The sequence below is a fragment of the Neomonachus schauinslandi genome, chromosome 1 (assembly GCF_002201575.2).
Source record: "Neomonachus schauinslandi chromosome 1, ASM220157v2, whole genome shotgun sequence".
Classification (NCBI taxonomy): Eukaryota; Metazoa; Chordata; class Mammalia; order Carnivora; family Phocidae; genus Neomonachus; species Neomonachus schauinslandi.
Window position 1 is genome coordinate 66,330,156 of NC_058403.1, and position 17,446 is coordinate 66,347,601.

Sequence of the window (17,446 nt, forward strand, 5' to 3'; positions counted from 1 at the left end):
AAATCTTGGCGTTGTTTTTTTTTGTTTGTTTTTTTGTTTTTTGGGGTTTTTTAAATATTTTATTATTTATTTGACAGAGAGAGCATAAGCAGGGGAAGTGGCAGGCAGAGGGAGAAGCAGGCTTCCCGCTGAGCAGGGAGCCCAATGCAGGGCTCAATCCCAGGACCCTGGGATCCTGACCCGAGCCAAAGGCAGCCTCTCAACTGACTGAGTCACCCAGGCGCCCCTCACTTTAAATCCTGTTAATAAGAGGTTTGTACCATTCATATTCCTAATCTTTTTTGTCTGTTGGAATCTTCTCTTCAAGGCTGTTGTTTTGAAATGTTATGTTTTTGTGCCTCTTGGTGCTAGGTACTGATCTGAAGACCTTGTCTTTTGGTTTTGGCAAAATTTCCCATAGTCTTTCTTTGATAATTTCCAACTGTGAAAATTTCAATGGGCTGTTAGACCTTCTGGATCTATCTCATTTTTTTTTTTTTAAGATTTTATTTTTTAAGTAATCTTTACACCCAAGATGGGGCTTAAACTTACAACCCTCAGATCAAGAGTCACATACTCCACCAACTGAACCAGTCAGGTGCTCCAATCCTCTAATTTTCTTATATTTTCTCTCCTATTTTCCATTTCTTTGTCTTTTTGTTCAACTTTTTGGGAAACTCCCTTTATTGTTAAACCCTTTTATTATTTCTGCTGTCATATTTTTTTAACTTCTAAGAGCTTTGATCTGTCCTTTTTATCTTATTTTGTGAATGCAGTATCTTATTCTGAAGAATTACGGTGTCTTTGAAATAGTCTCTATATATACCATCTCTGTTTTCATCGAGTTCCTCTTGGACTTTCTTTCATGTTGGCACATTTTTCTCTGATGTCTGTGACACTTATCTGCACATTCCTATTTATGAGTGAGGCGCTGAAAGCTGACTGCAGGTTCTGTGTACTTGGACACTGTTTGTTAATGAGTGTACTTCACTGTAGGATTGTTGCACAGGTGACCAGCTGGCTTATTTTTTCAGATTCTGTAGACCTAGTGTGCTTCTTCAAAGAATCATCTTCCAATCTCCTGCTTAGAGGAGGGGATGGGGGAGAAAATTGGCTGCCAGAATCTTGGAGTTAGCCAAAAAGGCAACTGCTGAATCCCACCGATAATCATAGTCTGTTTCTTAACCCTCTAGTTATCCAAACAGACCCTCACCACACACCCACTTTGTGCCTGGTATCTCCATGTCCAGTCTGGTTCAGTGTCCCAAGGGAACATACTTATTGTCCTCTGTGGAGGCAAAGGAGTAGTGACTTAGCTTTAAGTCTAGAGAATGAAGTCATCTTGAGGGTCTAGCTGAAGCTTACACACGGATTTTCAACCACCACCTCCTTTTTAGGCTCCCACCTTAACCTCACCTTCCCTGATACCAGGTCTTCCAATTTCTGATTCTTTCTGAAATTGCTTGGGTGCTTAGGTTTGACCCATACCCATTCTTCCAGATGATTGCTGTTCCTCTGCTTTCTGTGTTCATGTATTATGATTTGGGATTATAGTTACATCCTAGTTTGATTGAAAATAGTGACAGCTTTTGTTTTTTGTCCTCTTTGCTTTTGGAGTGATGTTGAGAGAAGAAATGTCTTCACACCACCACTTAAAATCCCTAAGTCTCTGCCTTGGTTTTTACCTATAACTGTGTTTATATTTTTGGTTTCCTGTATCCTCCAAATTTTCTACAATAAACATGTATCACTTTAATAATAAGAAAACACACACACAGAGTTATCCAAAGACAAAAAGGCCCAAGAAGGCCTAGAGAACCCAATCCTGCATTTCCCTTCCTCTTTTGCTGAGCCAGTTGGGCCTAAGAAGCCCCCTCTTCTTTCATACCTCATCTTCCTGACACTATGCAGCCATCCATGTGGCCTCAGGCACCTGTTGGAGAGAACACAGCCTCCAGGGAGGACATTCTTGGCTTCCTCATCCGTGGGTGCAGCCTTTGCCAACCATGCAAGCTAATTTGCATGCAGTGTGGATCCCTTAATGCATTCTGATGGTCATGCGTCCAAAGGCACAACAGTTTTTTTTTTTTATAAAAAGAGAATTCAGTGTGGTGTGTGTGTGTGGTGTTTTGCCACTGCATCCACAGGTTTTCATTCCCACTGATGCCATTTCAGTCAATAGGGGTGAGCATTAGCTAGGTATTCTCCATTACTACTTCCTACAGACCTGTCCAGTCCCTCCACTTGGACATATAAGTGGCCCTTATGAAGTAGGCCCTGGGCCCTTGAACACTCTTAAGCTTCACTGCCTCTACCAGGTCTAAGAGAATCAGAGACCCCAAGATCTAACACCCCACAAATTCCCATAAGCTCTGGACTCATTATGTTAACAGGAACCCAGTGAGAAATCCCAAAGCAGAAGTACTCATAGGTCTCTGGAGCTCTCTCTGATCAGGCTCCACCCTGGCCTGAGGACACTGCTACTTCCTTCGTCCCAGTGAGCACAGGGATTCCAGGACTCAGGCGGGGCCAGGAATGCTCCAGTCCTCCTCCTTCCCACTAGGATCACAGGCTTTAAAGCCTGACCTACATGTAGGATTCGCTGGGAGTCCTAGGAGAATTGATCCAGCCATTTAAGTTGGGAAATTGCTCTTTGAATCTAACATGTCCATCCACTCATTTGTGACTTGGTGGGCTGAGGCTTCGAGGTTATTTCTACTTAATCCAGCAAAAAACTATATTGGGCTTCTCCCACTTCACCTGTTTATTCATTTTTTCAGTCAGTTTTGGTTTTTATTAAACTTAGCCTTATAAATACCTCATAAAATAACCCTCATCAATACTCCCCTGTTGGACTCACGCATTTCCATTCTGGAGCTATTGCCTAGAAGAGCTGCTAAGGGACCAGGCAGAAAAATCTCCAGTCGTGTTGCCTTTGGTGTGTACCTTGTGTCCCTACTTGAGAATTTGTCCCTAAAAAGGTTTGGAGCAACATGTGTGTATGCACATATTCTCACAAGTGGGAAGATACCCTCTATGAAAATCCAGTTCTATGTGGATCATTCCCTCCACCCTGAGAAGACCATCTATTACCCCGGTGCAATGCTCTGCTTGACTAGCCCACGCCAAGAGGAGCCCACACACATACACACAAAGAATTACATTTGGAGACCAGATATCATCTTTAATTAATAATGCCACAGCCCAACATCCTTTTTGTTGCTGTAGCATGTTGAGTGTGTGTGTGTGTGCGTGTGTGCGTGTTCCTGAACAGATGAAGGGCCTGAGACTCCCAAGCAGGTCTCAGCCAACAGCTCTACTGAGCAGCGACTGGAAGACAGTCTCCACAGCGGCACAGAGGGTGGACTCCTGCCTCCCTTTCTCTTGGACCACCTTTCCTGCATTCTGAGGGCAAAGCTGAAGCCTGTCCCAGCCCAGACTAAAGGGCTTCTTAGCAAAGATCGATCTTCAGTCCCCAGCCCTCACTGCCTCTGACCAGAAGGATGTCCCTGGGCAAAGTACAGACTGCTAGGCAAAGGTGGACAACCTGGGCCAGCCTTGGTCCCCAGGTCACACTGGGGCAGCACCACAGTGGCCCGGCCCTGGGCGGAGAATCCAGAGCTTCTGGGGCCATTTGCTTAGTTCCTCTTACAGATAATCAGGGTAGCTCCCAGGCCCTTCCTGGGGCCAGCCAGAGAGGGACAGCCTCGGCCCGTGAGGGCCACATGAGCATCATTTCCAGCCCAAACCTAAGAGCCTGCTCAGTCATCTCCACTCTCCAGTTCCTCGCATGCCCAGTAGGTCCACAGCCCAGACACGGCAGGGGAGATCAGCACGGTAGTGGGTCGCAAGGAGGCCATGAGAGACCTGGGCTGAGCTGGAACTCCAGCCATGTGCCAGCCTGAAGCCAGCCCTCTCCCCCATGGTCACCGCCAGCCAGAGCTCTTTGAAGTCGGATGGGACCCCCACAGGCAAGGCGGCAAGTTCTTGGCCAGGTGCAGAAGGAGAAAACCAAACTGGCTCCACCGTCCCATTTCCACCTGCTCTGTGCCTTAAGAAGGCAAGGAGCCCAAGTCCCCAGGACAGTGTTATCAGCTGTTGGGGAAGCACCGTTGTCCAGGTGAGGCCTCAGGCCGGAAGCTGTGTTTGTTCAGTGGGCTGGGATAGTAGGTGGTTGTGTATACATTGGTCTGCTGCAATGGGTAGAAACTGGCTCTGTCATCGGGGATCAGGTTATTCTTGTTCAGGGTCTGTGGAGGAAGGAAGGAACCGGAGAGGAAGGGGTAAGGGAGAGGTGGGGAAAGGCGATGGGCCAGGGCAAGGCGGTCAGGAACCAGTCAGTGAGCAAACATTCTGGCCGCTGACACAGTTCACAGCACCCTGCGCCCTCCCCAGTGCCCAGCCCAGCTGCGCCCAGCTCCGGGCCAGAACCACGGCACCCTTCACCCTGCACTCAGCCTCTATATGAAGGCTCCCACCTTGAACTCCATGGGTGTGTACTTCTCGTTCTTGGGGGTGCCCCCACCCTTGTAGTGCAGGTGGTTGGGGGTGGCAGGGTGGACGAGTGTGGATTCCTGGGACTGGCGCCGGCAGTGCTGGCAGGACAGGTACACGGCCAAGGTCAGCAGCCCAGAGCCCAGGAAGCAGGAGACGCCTGTGGCTACCAGGTGGATGAGACTGAACCCTGGGAGAGGCGGAAGCAAATGGTAAGGAAAGGGCCACCACGAAGAGGAGAGACTCCACTCCTGACCGCCTCCCAACAGGAGGCTCTGAGACATAAAGGAAAGGGCTTTGAGGCCAGACCCAACGGAAACAGGAAGGCCAGGCAGCCGGCCACCAGGGGCCTCTCTCACAGGACACCTGTGGTTTAGGTCAGAGGAGGCAACCAGAGGGTGTGGAGTTGGGTGACTCTTCTTGAATACAGACTCGATGACTGCCTCCTAGCTGGGGGGCAGAGATGGAACCTCCCAGGCCCCCCTATACATGGTCCAGAGCAGCCAGGACCTCCGCAAGGTTTGTCTCTCTGGAGCAGGAAGTGGAGAGACTCCAGATTTCAGAGTTGGGCTGGTCTCCTCTTTGGGGAGGAGAGGGGAAAGACAGCGTCACGAGGTGGGCAGGGTCCTTTTACCTCCACAGCTGGTGGCCTCCTCCATGCTGGAGGCAGGCAGGATCACTGCAGGAAGACAAGCAGAGAGAGTGCTGGGGCAGGGAGGAGAGAAGGGTCCCTCTGGGGCTAGGTATATCTCTAGGAGGGTCCCTGGGTCAGCACTGAGCCACGTGGGACGTGGTCTGGGGGCCTTCATTCCACTCTGTCCCCACTCAGACCTTGTCTCTAAGAGGGGCCAGCCCATTCACTAGAGAAGAAGGGGCAAAAGCCCAAAGTATGCACACCTCCCACCCTGGTGTTCCATCCTAGACCCACTAAGATTCTTCAGAAGGGGAAGGAAGCTGGGGGCACAGTGTGCGAAGGGTTGGTGCCAAGGTGCTGCCTTAAGGACCTACCAGGAATCTCGCCGTAGGGGCAGGGGCGGCTCTCGCTGCTGTTTCCGGCGCAGGCGCTGGGCCCTGGGACCAGCTCTTCACAGTGTCGGCTGCGGCTCTGGGCTCCGTCCTCCGTGCATGCACTCCACTCGGACCACGGTGACCAGCCTTCTGTGGGGTGTGGACTCGGATGAGGTTAACTGCCCTGAGACCCCCTGAGGGAGTTCAGAGGGACCCAAGGGGCTCCCCAGCCCCGGCGTGATGTTCCTCATACCTGGGCAAGCCTGTGTAGCACACAGCGCCTCCTCTGTGTGCAGACCAAGACAGATGTCCTCGCCTGGGGAGGGCGCGGGGCTGGTGCAGGAACGTGTGCGTTGATAGTGGCCTCCACCACAGGAGGCTGAGCACGGGGACCAGGAGGTCCAGCAGGACCAGGCACCCCGCACTGCAAGGGGACAGGGTGTGTGAAAGGGGCTGCAGGTGCAGGCAGGGCCTAAGACACTTCTACCCTATCCCCAGCTAGGCCACTCTGCCCTGGGCCACCCTGACTCCATCCTCTGCACCCGCCCTCAGCCCACTGTTAGGGACTGCCCCTTCCTCCTGAGGGGTTCAGGGGGAAATGCTAGCTGCAGAGGAGACACCAAAAACCAACTCTACCTCAAATCAAGCCTCTTATCTGGCTAACCCATTAGGGGAGAGAAAAACGTGACAAGGAAGACGAGGAGAGGCCCTGCTCGGTGGGAGAAGGTGCTGTGTCCATGGTCAGGCCACAGACTTGCTGTAGGGCCCACTGTACAGAGTTGGCAAAAAGAATTGGTCGTCTGGGCATGAGGTGTGGCCTAGGGAGTCTCCTTGATGGGGGTTCCCTAAGCGCGGGGTCACCTGGACAAGCCTGGTGGTTACAGTCCTGGTACTCGGCGGCGTCGCCTATGCATGGCAGGCCTCCGCTGCGGGGCTCCGGGTTCGTGCACGTTCTCTTGCGGACGCGGAAGCCCAGCTCGCAGTCCCGGGAGCAGGACGACCACGGGCCCCACGCGGCCCAGCCCCCGCTCACCGAGTGCGGGGAGGTGCCCCCGCTGCGCAGGAGATCCTCCACCAGGGCTGGGTGGGGCACGGGTGGGGAGACTGGCCTCAGTGATGAGCACACCCAGCGGCCCCACTCCTGCCCCACAGGCCTCCGGCTTCTTCCAAACACGATCCACTGCCCCCCACCCCCACCCCACCGCTCCCCGTAGCCCCGTCCGACTCCCAGCCTCCCCCAGCCCCGCGCCAGCGCTCGGCGCCTGGGAGGGAGCGGGGCGAGGCGTTGTACCGTCGGTGTCGCAGGCTCTCGAGCCGTCCGCCGGGCAGGTTCTGGTCTCTGTCCTCCTCCGGCCAAGCTGCAGGCCGTGCGGGTCCGGCAGGGGAGCGCGGCACGTGAAGCGGAAGCGCTGCTCCTGCCGCGCCCCGCCCTGAGTCACGTTCACGGGCAGCCACGGCGTCCACGGCGTGTTGCGCCGCACTTCCGGGCAGCCCTCGGGGTTGCACGTCTTGAACTCCTTCGGGATGGGAGCGGGTGCTGTGTGGTGGGCCTGCAGCCCCAGGCCTGGCCCGCGCCCCCGGCCCCCGCCTGCCCTCCCGTGGGGGCAGGTCCTCCGGCCCGCGCGCCCTCATCCGGGCCTCACCACGCCACAGCCAGGGCAGGAGTTGCCGTTCTCACAGGACCGCCGCCGCGATTGCACGCCGCCCCCACAGTTGCTGCTGCACTTGCTCCAGGAGCCCCATGACGCCCAGAAGATGGGCACCGGGCAAGGCGTGTTTTCGTTACAGAACCTGCGGGGAAGGGTGTGTGGGGGGAGCGGTCATCGCACTAGGGAGCAGGCACCCCCTTCCTTAACAAGAGGTCCCTGGGAGTGCAAGCCTGGGAAGGACAAGAGTCCACCGGCTCACTCGGAGAATCCAGGCCACTTTCTAGGGGGCCCGGCAAGTCTGGGACCGCAGGACTAGCTTGTCTCAGAAACCTCTGGCCACACGCTCGCTCACCGCTCCTCCCGGCTCTTGCCCACGCAGATGCGGCCCCCGTGGCGGGGAGCGGGGTTGCTGCAACTTCGCTGCCGCACCTGGAATCCGATCCCACAGGACGTGCTGCACAGGGCCCACGAGGACCACGGGGTCCACGCTCCGTTCCTGGTGGGGTCAGAGGGGACAGGGACAGATGATCCTCCGAGTCCTAGCTACTCAGATCTATCTATAGCTAGGCAGGTGGATTTTATATTATTGTCAGTGATACGGGAAATGGCAGCTCCCAACCAAGCCGGCTGTTTATTCGTTCCTGTGTTCATTCATTCCTCAAACATGTGTTGAGAGCCTTTCCCCATATATCAGGCTGTGCTCAGGGCTAAGGGTATAAAGGTAGGACCCGGGGCATGGAGATACTTGTGGGGCAAAAGGACACATTCTCTAGAAAAGGCTCCAGTTGCCTTTGCAATATGCAACCTTTGTTCATCCTTCTTGGTTGTCCAACCCTTGCACTCAATCCCATTCTCTCTTCCCTGTTCTACAACACCCCATGCTTTGCTCCAACCTCAGACACCATTCACTGTTGTCTACTTTGACTCCAATTTTCAAGTTTTGGTTCTATCACTTACTGGCTATATGAGCCTGGGCAAGTTACTGAAAATTTTGGTGCCTCATAAAACTCATCTTTAAAGTAAGGATAATGGGGGCACCTGGGTGGCTCAGTCATTAAGCATCTGCCTTCGGCTCAGGTCATGATCCCAGGGTCCTGGGATGGAGCCCCACACTGAGCCCCGCATCGGGCTCCCTGCTCCTCGGGAAGCCTGCTTCTCCCTCTCCCACTCCCCCTGCTTGTGTTCCCTCTCTTGCTGTCTCTCTCTCTCTCTGTCAAATAAATAAATAAAATCTTAAAAAAAAAAAAAGTAAGGATAATGATTGTATTCCTACCCCATGAGGTTGTTTTGACAGTTAAACCAATACACATGTATAGAATGGAGTGATTTCAAGAGAGTCCAAGGTCATACCTCCAGACGATGGTAATCCAGGATTGGCACCAGGTCTGCCTACTTGACCACCGCCCCATGCTGTCCCTCGTGTTTGGAACAGCAAGGCTTATTGAGGCTATGGTCTGTGACTCCCGTGCCTGTCCAGCCTACCTGTTTGTATCAAGAGCCCCCACAAGGCAGAGACTTCTCTCCCACTAGAGTGGAGGGCTCATATTTTAGCCACCTCTCCAGTCCCCTGCACAGCTCTGGAGTGGTTTCTGTCCCTTTGCAGGAACACCTGCCTGGGGATGCCCCATTTCCTCTATTCGCGCGCACCCCCCCCCCCAGGTCAAGGCAGCCGCCATCCAAGTCCTGTATCCCCACATACCTGGAACAGTTGGCGATGTGGATGGCTGGCCCCAGGCAGTCTCGGCCCCCACAGCGGGGTCGGGGGGAGTCACAGGCTCGGGCCCGACACAGGCAAGATCCTGAATTGTCCCCATCTAAGTGCTCACATGGTTGCCATGGTGACCACTGGCCGAAGCCCCCATCCTGAGTCACATTTCGCACCTGCAGATACACATCAAACAGGTCACACGAGGCAGGGATAGGGAAGGCACCAAGTCCCAGGGGACATGGGGATACTGATGGAGAGTCACAGCCTGAATCAGGGGGCGAGGTCCCAGGTGGGGCACATGAAAGGGTTCTCACAGGACACGCTGTTATGTTCTGGGTCCAGAGGCTCATGTTGGAGCTGTCCTCAAGCGTGCTGCAACGTTGCTGCTTCTCGTCCCAGCCGCAGTATGGGTCCCGGGCCCCTAGGCACGCCCTGCCAGACAGAGGTCCTGAGACTCAAGCCTGAGGGCCTCCCAGCCTCACTCGCCCCCTCTGGTGCCCTTATCCATCCAGTTGCCCTTCACAGTAATAACTAAGCTCACTGAACACTTCCTGTGTGCAGGGAATCATTTTAAACACTTTACAAGCATGAATTAATTTAATACAACAACCCAGGACAGAAGGTACTGTCATCATCCTCATGTTACATGGAGGAAACCCAGAGAGCTGAACAAGGACTCAAAGCCTTGCCTTCCAGAGCCCACACTCTTAACCTTGCCTTCCCCAAGCCTGGGTGCCCCATGCTCCTCATCTAGGGCCACAGGAGAAGGATGTGGTGAATAGAAATCCAAGGAAGTAGTGCCTCTGTCAGACATGATGATAATAGAGCCATAAAACATTAGTGATGGATTAGGGACAGTCTGGCCCAGTGGTTCTCCCCACCCTGGCTGCACATTGGAATCACTAAAGAAGCTTTTAGAAAATACTGATACCTGCCCCCACCCATACAAAAGTCTCTGGGGGGTGATTCTAATGGGAGCCAAGTTGAGAATTACTGGGATCTGCAATACAAGCTTTTTGTTGTATAAAGGAAGAAACAGCCACAGAGAGCGAAGAGGAGTTCCCCCCGGATCACACAGATTACACATGGCAGAGCCGGGGCTAGAGCCTAGACTTCATTTTCATTTTTTTTTTTAGGAGCTTAGACTTCTTAACCACGATTCTTCCACCATGCTCTTGCCTCCCAGCTGGGAGTCTGACTTCGCCCACTGAGTGAACAGAGGCCCATGCCTCAAAACACAGGGCACACCGAGGCATAGTCCGGGGCCTCCGAGGGCATCCACATGCCTGTGCTGCTCAGGGGCAGGAACCAGAGTCTAGTGCGTCAGCATCATGAGAATGAGCGCAGGCTGCCAAGAGAGGGGTCAACGTCCCATGTCCCCTTTCCCGGGCCCTCAGGGCTGGTCTATCTGCAGTGACCCAGAGAAGGTAATGGTTCACACTCCAATGAATGCCCCAAATGCCTCCACTTCTCACATTCTAGGGTTCCTCTCTTCCCTTTCTCCTTCAGACTTATTCATTTTATCCTTTACAGTTTTTCTCTTAAAGATTTTATTTATTTGTCAGAGAGGGAGCGCACAAGCAGGGAGAGAAACAGGCAGAGGGAGAAGCAGGCTACCGCTGAGCAAGGAGCCCAATGTGAGACTCGATCCCAGGACCGTGAGATCATGACCTGAGCTGAAGGCAGACTTTAACCGACTGAGCCACCCAGATGTCCCATCCTTTTACAGTTTTTAACAACAACAACAACAACAACAAGTTAAATCCGGGGGCGCCTGGCTGGTTCAGTCAAAAGAGTGTGTGATGCTTGATCTCAGGGTCATGAGTTTGAGCCCCACTTTGGGTGTGGAGATTACTAAAAATAAATAATCAAATAAACAAAACTTTTAAAACAATTAAATCTCTACCAGTAAGACTTCAAGGAGGAGAAAAAGAGTATGGAAATTATGGAATCAGGATTTGCTGTTCATTGCTAAGTAAATAGAGTATCAGATTCTGGAGCCTGAAGGAAGTTCCCTCTGCCTGGGGGAACCCACTGCCAACCCCAGAGGATACCCTGGATCCCTTCTGCCTCCTTTTCCCAACTTCCAACCCTTTTACCAGGCTTGGCTGCTCCACAGCAGTGGGCCTGCAAGAGAGGGTCCAGAGAGAGCACTGGGAATGGGGGGGCAGAAATTGGAGGCCAGGAAGCAGAAAAGGCTTCAGGTAAAGGAGGTGCTAGGCTGCAAGGAGGTGGGGGAGTCCACACCATGACATGACTCTGCAGAGGGATTTTTGATGGGCCAAAGGGGCAAGGATGTCAAGGGTTAAAGGAATACATGAAAGAGTCAAACGTTTTCTCCTTTTGGTGTTTCCAGGATAGAATCTTTCTTTGCTCACGAAGCTTTAAGGAGAGTCTCCTGTCAGGTGAGTTCTTTATTTTCAGTGAGTTAAATGGACCATGTGAGGTTCCAAAGACAAATGAGGTTATATGAGAGAGCTCACAAAGAAGGGGGTGGGGCTTCCCCTTGTTGCCAGAGGAGGCTGAAGAAGATAATGCTGCCCCTTGCTCAGGCAGCCCGTGACCTCATTTAAGGGAGGTGATGCCTGGGGCTTCATGGGCAAGGGCCTTGCTGGACCCCAGCAAGTACCCTCTGGCCCGCCTGGGAATCCAGAATGCTCATCTGTTACTCAAGAATCCGTTTCCATTTTATTCACTCAAGTACAATTGTAAATTGTACAATATAAGTGTGTTCATATTTTCATCTGGGATCAATGGTTTGATTTGGGGGTGTTTCACCAGCAGAATGCATCAAACTAGACACCATGGTACTAGATACAGTGCATATGCAAAGTAGTCCCAGCAACATGTGGTTTTGAGATTCTGCTCTCTGGCTGACATTTGGACCAAATTTGCTGCTACCAAATCCAGCCAATCAGAACTCAACGAAGCCCGCTCCTGAGGGTATTTCCCTCAGCTCTCAGAAGGCAGTATCAAACTCCAGAAGCAGCTGATATGGCACTTTAGAAGCAACATGAATTAAATGAAAGAGAGCCATGAATAGGGCTATACTACTAATAATACTAATAAATAAAATTCTATTCATCAAAAACAAATGTCTGCCAGTATAGAAAATGGAGAAGAGCAGAAAATTTGAATCAGTTTGCACAAGATAAAAGCAGAAGATTCTGGAGGAATGCAATTTTGCCTCACGCTACTTCTTTCATCTAGGGTCTAAGGAGTCCATCAAAATCCTAAAGGAGAACACAGGCAGCAACCTCTTCGACCTCAGCCACAGCAACTTCTTCCTAGAAACATCGCCAAAGGCAAGGGAAGCAAGGGCAAAAATGAACTATTGGGACCTCATCAAGATAAAAAACTTTTGCACAGCAAAAGAAACAGTCAACAAAACCAAAAGACAACTGACAGAATGGGAGAAGATATTTGCAAATGACATATCAGATAAAGGGCTAGTATCCAAAATCTATAAAGAACTTCTGAAACTCAACATCCAAAGAACAAATGATCCAATTAAGAAATGGGCAGAAGACATGAACAGACATTTTTCCAAAGAAGACATCCAAATGGCCAACAGACACATGAAAAAGTGCTCAACATCGCTTGGCATCAGGGAAATCCAAATCAAAACCTCAATGAGATATCACCTCACACCAGTCAGAATGGCTAAAATTAACAAGTCAGGAAACGACAGATGTTGGCAGGGATGTGGAGAAAGGGGAACCCTCCTACACTGTTGGTGGGAATGCAAGCTGGTGCAGCCACTCTGGAAAACAGTATGGAGGTTCCTCAAAAAGTTGAAAATAGAGCTACCATACGACCCAGCAATTACACTTACTGGGTATTTACCCCAAAGATACAAATGTAGGGATCCGAAGGGGTACATGCACCCCGATGTTTATAGCAGCAATGTCCACAATAGCCAGACTGTGGAAAGAGCCAAGATGTCCATCAACAGATGAATGGATAAAGAAGATGTGGTATATATATACAATGGAATATTATGCAGCCATCCAAAGGAATGAGATCTTGCCATTTGCAACGACGTGGATGGAACTGGAGGGTGTTATGCTGAGTGAAATAAGTCAATCAGAGAAAGACATGTATCATATGACCTCACTGATACGAGGAATTCTTAATCTCAGGAAACAAACTGAGGGTTGCTGGAGTGGTGGGGGGGAGGGATGGGGTGGCTGGGTGATAGACACTGGGGAGGGTATGTGCTATGGTGAGCGCTGTGAATTGTGCAAGACTGTTGAATCACAGATCTGTACCTCTGAAACAAATAATACATTATATGTTTTTAAAAAAAAAAAAGAAGAAGATAGCAGGAGGGGAAGAATGAAGGCGGGGAAATCAGAGGGGGAGATGAAACATGAGAGATGATGGACTCTGAAAAACAAACTGAGGGTTCTAGAGGGGAGGGGGGTGGGAGGATGGGTTAGCCTGGTGATGGGTATTAAAAAGGGCACGTTCTGCATGGAGCACTGGGTGTTGTGCACAAACAACGAATCATGGAACACTACATCAAAAACTAATGATGTAATGTATGGTGATTAACATAACATAATAATAAAAAAATAAAAAATAAAAAATAAAATAAAATAAAGTTTATCAGAGGGGAGGTGGGTGGGAAGATGAGTGAAACAGGTGAAGGGGATTAAGAGTATACTTATCATGATAAGCACTGAGTAATGATGTATAGAATTGTTGAATCACACTATATTGTACACCTGAAACTAATATAACACTGTTAACTTACTGGAATTAAAATAAAAATTTTTTTAAAAGACTGTAAAAAAAAATAACCAGTCCTAGAAAAATTGTTCCCAGTTTTGACTGCAAATTAGAATCTCCTAGTGATCTTTTAAGCTTTAGCAAACAAAATAAAAAACCCACCTATATCTGGGCTTTACGGACCAAAGTAGGCTGGAATCTTTTAAACGCTCCCTAGGTGATTCTAAAGAATAGCATGGTTGAGCATTGCTGTTCCAGGCCACGTTGGTCAGGGTTCCCAAGCCAAGAGATGAAGTGCCTTGTCTTTCCAATCCGTGACAGAATAGGAAAGGAGGGAAGAAAACCCGGAGTGGATGCTGGCCCCAGCACCCCCACTCAGGCTCCCTCACCCTCTCACCCTGCTCTCAGTTCCCCCAGACAAGAAAGAGACCAGATTCTCCACAGACACGCCTGCCCTGCCCTCCCCTGGCCCTGGCCGCCTGACGGGGCTTACACGACTCCCCTGGAGCCAATGCTTGAGCTCTCCTCCTGCCCACATTCGCAGCTTTTGGCCAAAGACCACTCCAAAGCTTACAGAGCAGGGAATGTTCTTAAAATTAAAGCTCCAAGGAGAGAATTAAAGCGTGTCTGACTGTAAGAACGGGTAGCAGTTGAGAGTTCCTTTCATAAAAGCAGCCTTTAGACCAATAATATATCACCATGTCTTTTTTACTGCAGTGTCTCAAGCAGCCATTACAAAAGGGAACAGGTTCATTCCATGTGCCGGGAGGCAGGACAGAGACGGATGGTGGAAGTTGAAAGCGGGTGGATTCCAGCACCCGGTAGCAACAGTAGCACAATGGGAGCTGTCCAAGGTGGGGCCTGGGAGCAAGTGGCCATCATTTAAGATGATGGCCAGATTTCCTATCAGGGAGAGAGGCTGGGAGGAGACTCTCCGAGCCACCTTCCTGAGTGAACTGGTGTAGACACCCCCACGCCCCCTCCAGTGCAGCGTGAAAGGCATGATGGAAGGAGGAAGGGAGTGTTCACGCATAAAACACTTGCTTTGTAGAGCCAGTCAGCAGCTTATTCCCTCTGCCCCACCTCTTGTGAGCCCTGATCTCTCTCTGGCCAGGCCAGGGTCCTAGTTATGTCCCACGGGGCTGAGATTTGCCTGAGCGAAAGGAGGGGGCTGGAGACAAGCCCCTGGATTCTGGGCAGTGGAGGGGGGCCTGAAAGGACTCTGCCAATCCACCCTCATCCTCCTGCCAGCTTTGGAAGGAATGAGGGGGAAAAGCATGAAATGTCGATCTTAGGACACAGTAAAACCCTGTGACAACCCGCCCCCCAACAGCACAAATTCTGATATAGTGTGATAGTTGGCTTCCAGACTCTGGGGTGCACAGATTGGTGGCTACACAGCCTCACTCTGGTCATTTTATTAACTTTGCAATCATGAGACCTCACATTTTCAGATCCACCTAGAGCCTTACAGCAGCATCTCACTGTACATGTCAAGCGCTCTTATCCCAAATTCAGGAGTCCAAATAGGGTGAAAGTATCAGACTCCAAACTGACCTCTTTCTACCCTGCTATTCCACCTGGCCACACGACGCAACCTCCCTGTCCCTTCTCTGAAGCATCATGCGAGCGGGGCAATGTCCCAGCATCTTCCTTTCTCTGGTTCCACTGCAGACCCCATTACTTCATATCTGGCCCGGAGCCACACTAGCTCACACTGGCCAACCCTCTGCCCCTTGACAATGTCGCTCACCACTGTCTGATTGATCTTTGTCAAACACCTATTCACGCTGCCTATCACTCCACTCCCCCGCTCAAAGACCACTTCAGTGCCCACAGGCGAAGGTTCAGATCCAATCCTCCCTTGGCATTCCCAGCTGGCCTCGGTCCCATTCCCCTCTCCTCTCCTGCACCAACCTCCTCTCAGGCCAAATGATCAGTGAGCTGAAGGATCAGTCCTGTGTGGAAGGCCACTTTGTGCCTTAGGCTGGGCATGGCCCCCAGGTGAAGTCTAAAAAGTATTGGGATAGTGGGTTTGCCTTCAAGGATTTACAAGCTCCTAAAGAACAAGACTATGTGCAAAGTATAAAAACAATACAAGAGGGGTGCCTGGGTGGCTCGGATGGTTGAGCGTCTGCCTTCAGCTCAGGTTACGATCCCAGGGTCCTGGAATCGAGCCCCACATCTGGCTCCTGGCTCAGCGGGGAGCCTGCTTCTCCCTCTGCCTCTCCCCCTGCTCATGCTCTCTCTCTCTCTGTATCTCTCTGTCTCAAATGAATAAATAAAATCTTAAAAAAAAACAACAACACAAGAGTTGAAGAACACAAGATACGGGGGAAACGCCATCAGCAAATAGCCTGCGATTCGTGCCAAGCCGTGCTGCCTGTAGTCCATGTCACAGGTGCTGAGACTGCAGAGAGCCCAGGAGGCTGCAGGGCCCTGACATGCATTTGTGGAAATATGAAGGAACTAAGGACGCTAGTTACCACGCATGAGCACATCATGAATAGAATTCCCAATCCTTATAACAACTCCGCCAGAATGAACTATCATTTGCTCCATCACAATTTCCTCCTATTTTCCCCTGAGGAGAAAGCTCGAAAGGATAAGTAGCTTGCTCAGGATTGTGTAGCTAGCAGATGATGGAGCTGAGGGAGAAGCCCAGGCGCGTCCAATTCGGCCACGGGGGCCTCACCTACAATGCCCCACTGTCTCTCCCCACACATCCACTACAGGCCCAGGTTTCTCTCTCCAGCCAGACGTCCACAGCGCCAAGGGAAATGAGAGTGTTCTGGGCCCATTTCATCTTGCCCCCCTTCTCTCACCTCCACCGCCCTGCAAAGCGCTCCGAGCACGGTAGGGCTCAGTACACGTTGGTGGTTTGCTGCTAGAGCTATGCGCTGGGGCCCAGGGGACCTGAGTGTCTGCGCACTGCTCTTCCTTTCTTCCTCCCCAGCTGCCACACCGTGACCCTCCCGCCTCCTCCCCAGCCCTCTGGCCCTCTGCCCAGCGCCCGGCACACCCCACAGGGCCCGGAGGACGACCCTTGGCAGCAGGGGTACCATTTGTCTCTCAGTTCTCAAGGACAGATGGGCACGGCCAGGAGGCTTCTGTGTTGCAAAGGCCACAGGAGCCCATGTGGCTGTGACTACGCCAGCTAAGGCGGCTTTTGAGTATCTCAAAAACGAGGGGGCACAGCTTGGGGGAGCTTCACGTAGTAGGAATCGGAGATTCATTTCCATTTGGCTTTGGAATAGGCTTTTGTGTTCCCCCTGAGACGCCAAGTGCCATGATTGCCAAACTCGTGAATCCACTTGAAGCTAAGGTCTCAGCAGCAGTTGGGAAGCAAATACAACCAACAGCTCCACCTGGTTCCTCATCTCCACCAGACCCAAGCCAGGCCTCTGCCTCTTCTAAGTCAGGAAGGAAGAAAAGCAAAAATCTGGCGCCGACTCAGAGCATCCTCTCCTAGCTCCCCACACATCTGGGTAGTAAGTCCTGTGGTTTCAAAGATAAAGATCTTTCTCTGAATTAAAGGGACTGAGACGCAATCAAGTAAGCTAGAGATGGCTGACAGGCCCTAGCTTTGGGGTTGACAAAAGGGATAGCAACAGCCCCCTCATTTTGCTAAAGGACACACTTCCCCCAGGCAATAAGTGGTTTATGCAGACCGTCCCAATTAACCTTTACAAAAACCCTGCAGGTGTTTTATGAGAAGGAAACCAAGGTTCAGCGAGGTGAAGTGACTTGTCCAAAGGCAAACAACTGGAGACTGCGCCGGTTTGCCACCCCAGGTGGCTTCAGAGCTCTGTCTCATGAGAGCCACCTCCGAGGTGCGATCAGCGGGCACAAGCCTGGAGGGGGCCAGGGGCCC

At 51.5% G+C, this 17,446-nt stretch overlaps 1 protein-coding gene across 1 annotated transcript in view; it reads right to left on the bottom strand.

Moving 5' to 3' along the window:
- Positions 1-4,070: 4,070 nt before the first annotated feature.
- SEMA5B (semaphorin 5B) overlaps positions 4,071-17,446 on the bottom strand; it is a 39,307-nt gene continuing 25,931 nt past the window's right edge. Inside the window, exons 11-23 of the mRNA XM_044914307.1 lie at positions 15,119-15,129; positions 12,570-12,599; positions 9,153-9,270; positions 8,830-9,011; positions 7,483-7,626; positions 7,125-7,272; positions 6,773-6,998; positions 6,343-6,561; positions 5,735-5,905; positions 5,482-5,631; positions 5,108-5,152; positions 4,458-4,663; positions 4,071-4,229 (exon numbers count right to left, since the gene is read on the bottom strand). Coding sequence (XP_044770242.1) covers positions 4,071-4,229; positions 4,458-4,663; positions 5,108-5,152; positions 5,482-5,631; positions 5,735-5,905; positions 6,343-6,561; positions 6,773-6,998; positions 7,125-7,272; positions 7,483-7,626; positions 8,830-9,011; positions 9,153-9,270; positions 12,570-12,599; positions 15,119-15,129 — 1,809 coding nt within the window. The remainder of the gene's footprint in view (positions 4,230-4,457; positions 4,664-5,107; positions 5,153-5,481; positions 5,632-5,734; positions 5,906-6,342; positions 6,562-6,772; positions 6,999-7,124; positions 7,273-7,482; positions 7,627-8,829; positions 9,012-9,152; positions 9,271-12,569; positions 12,600-15,118; positions 15,130-17,446) is intronic.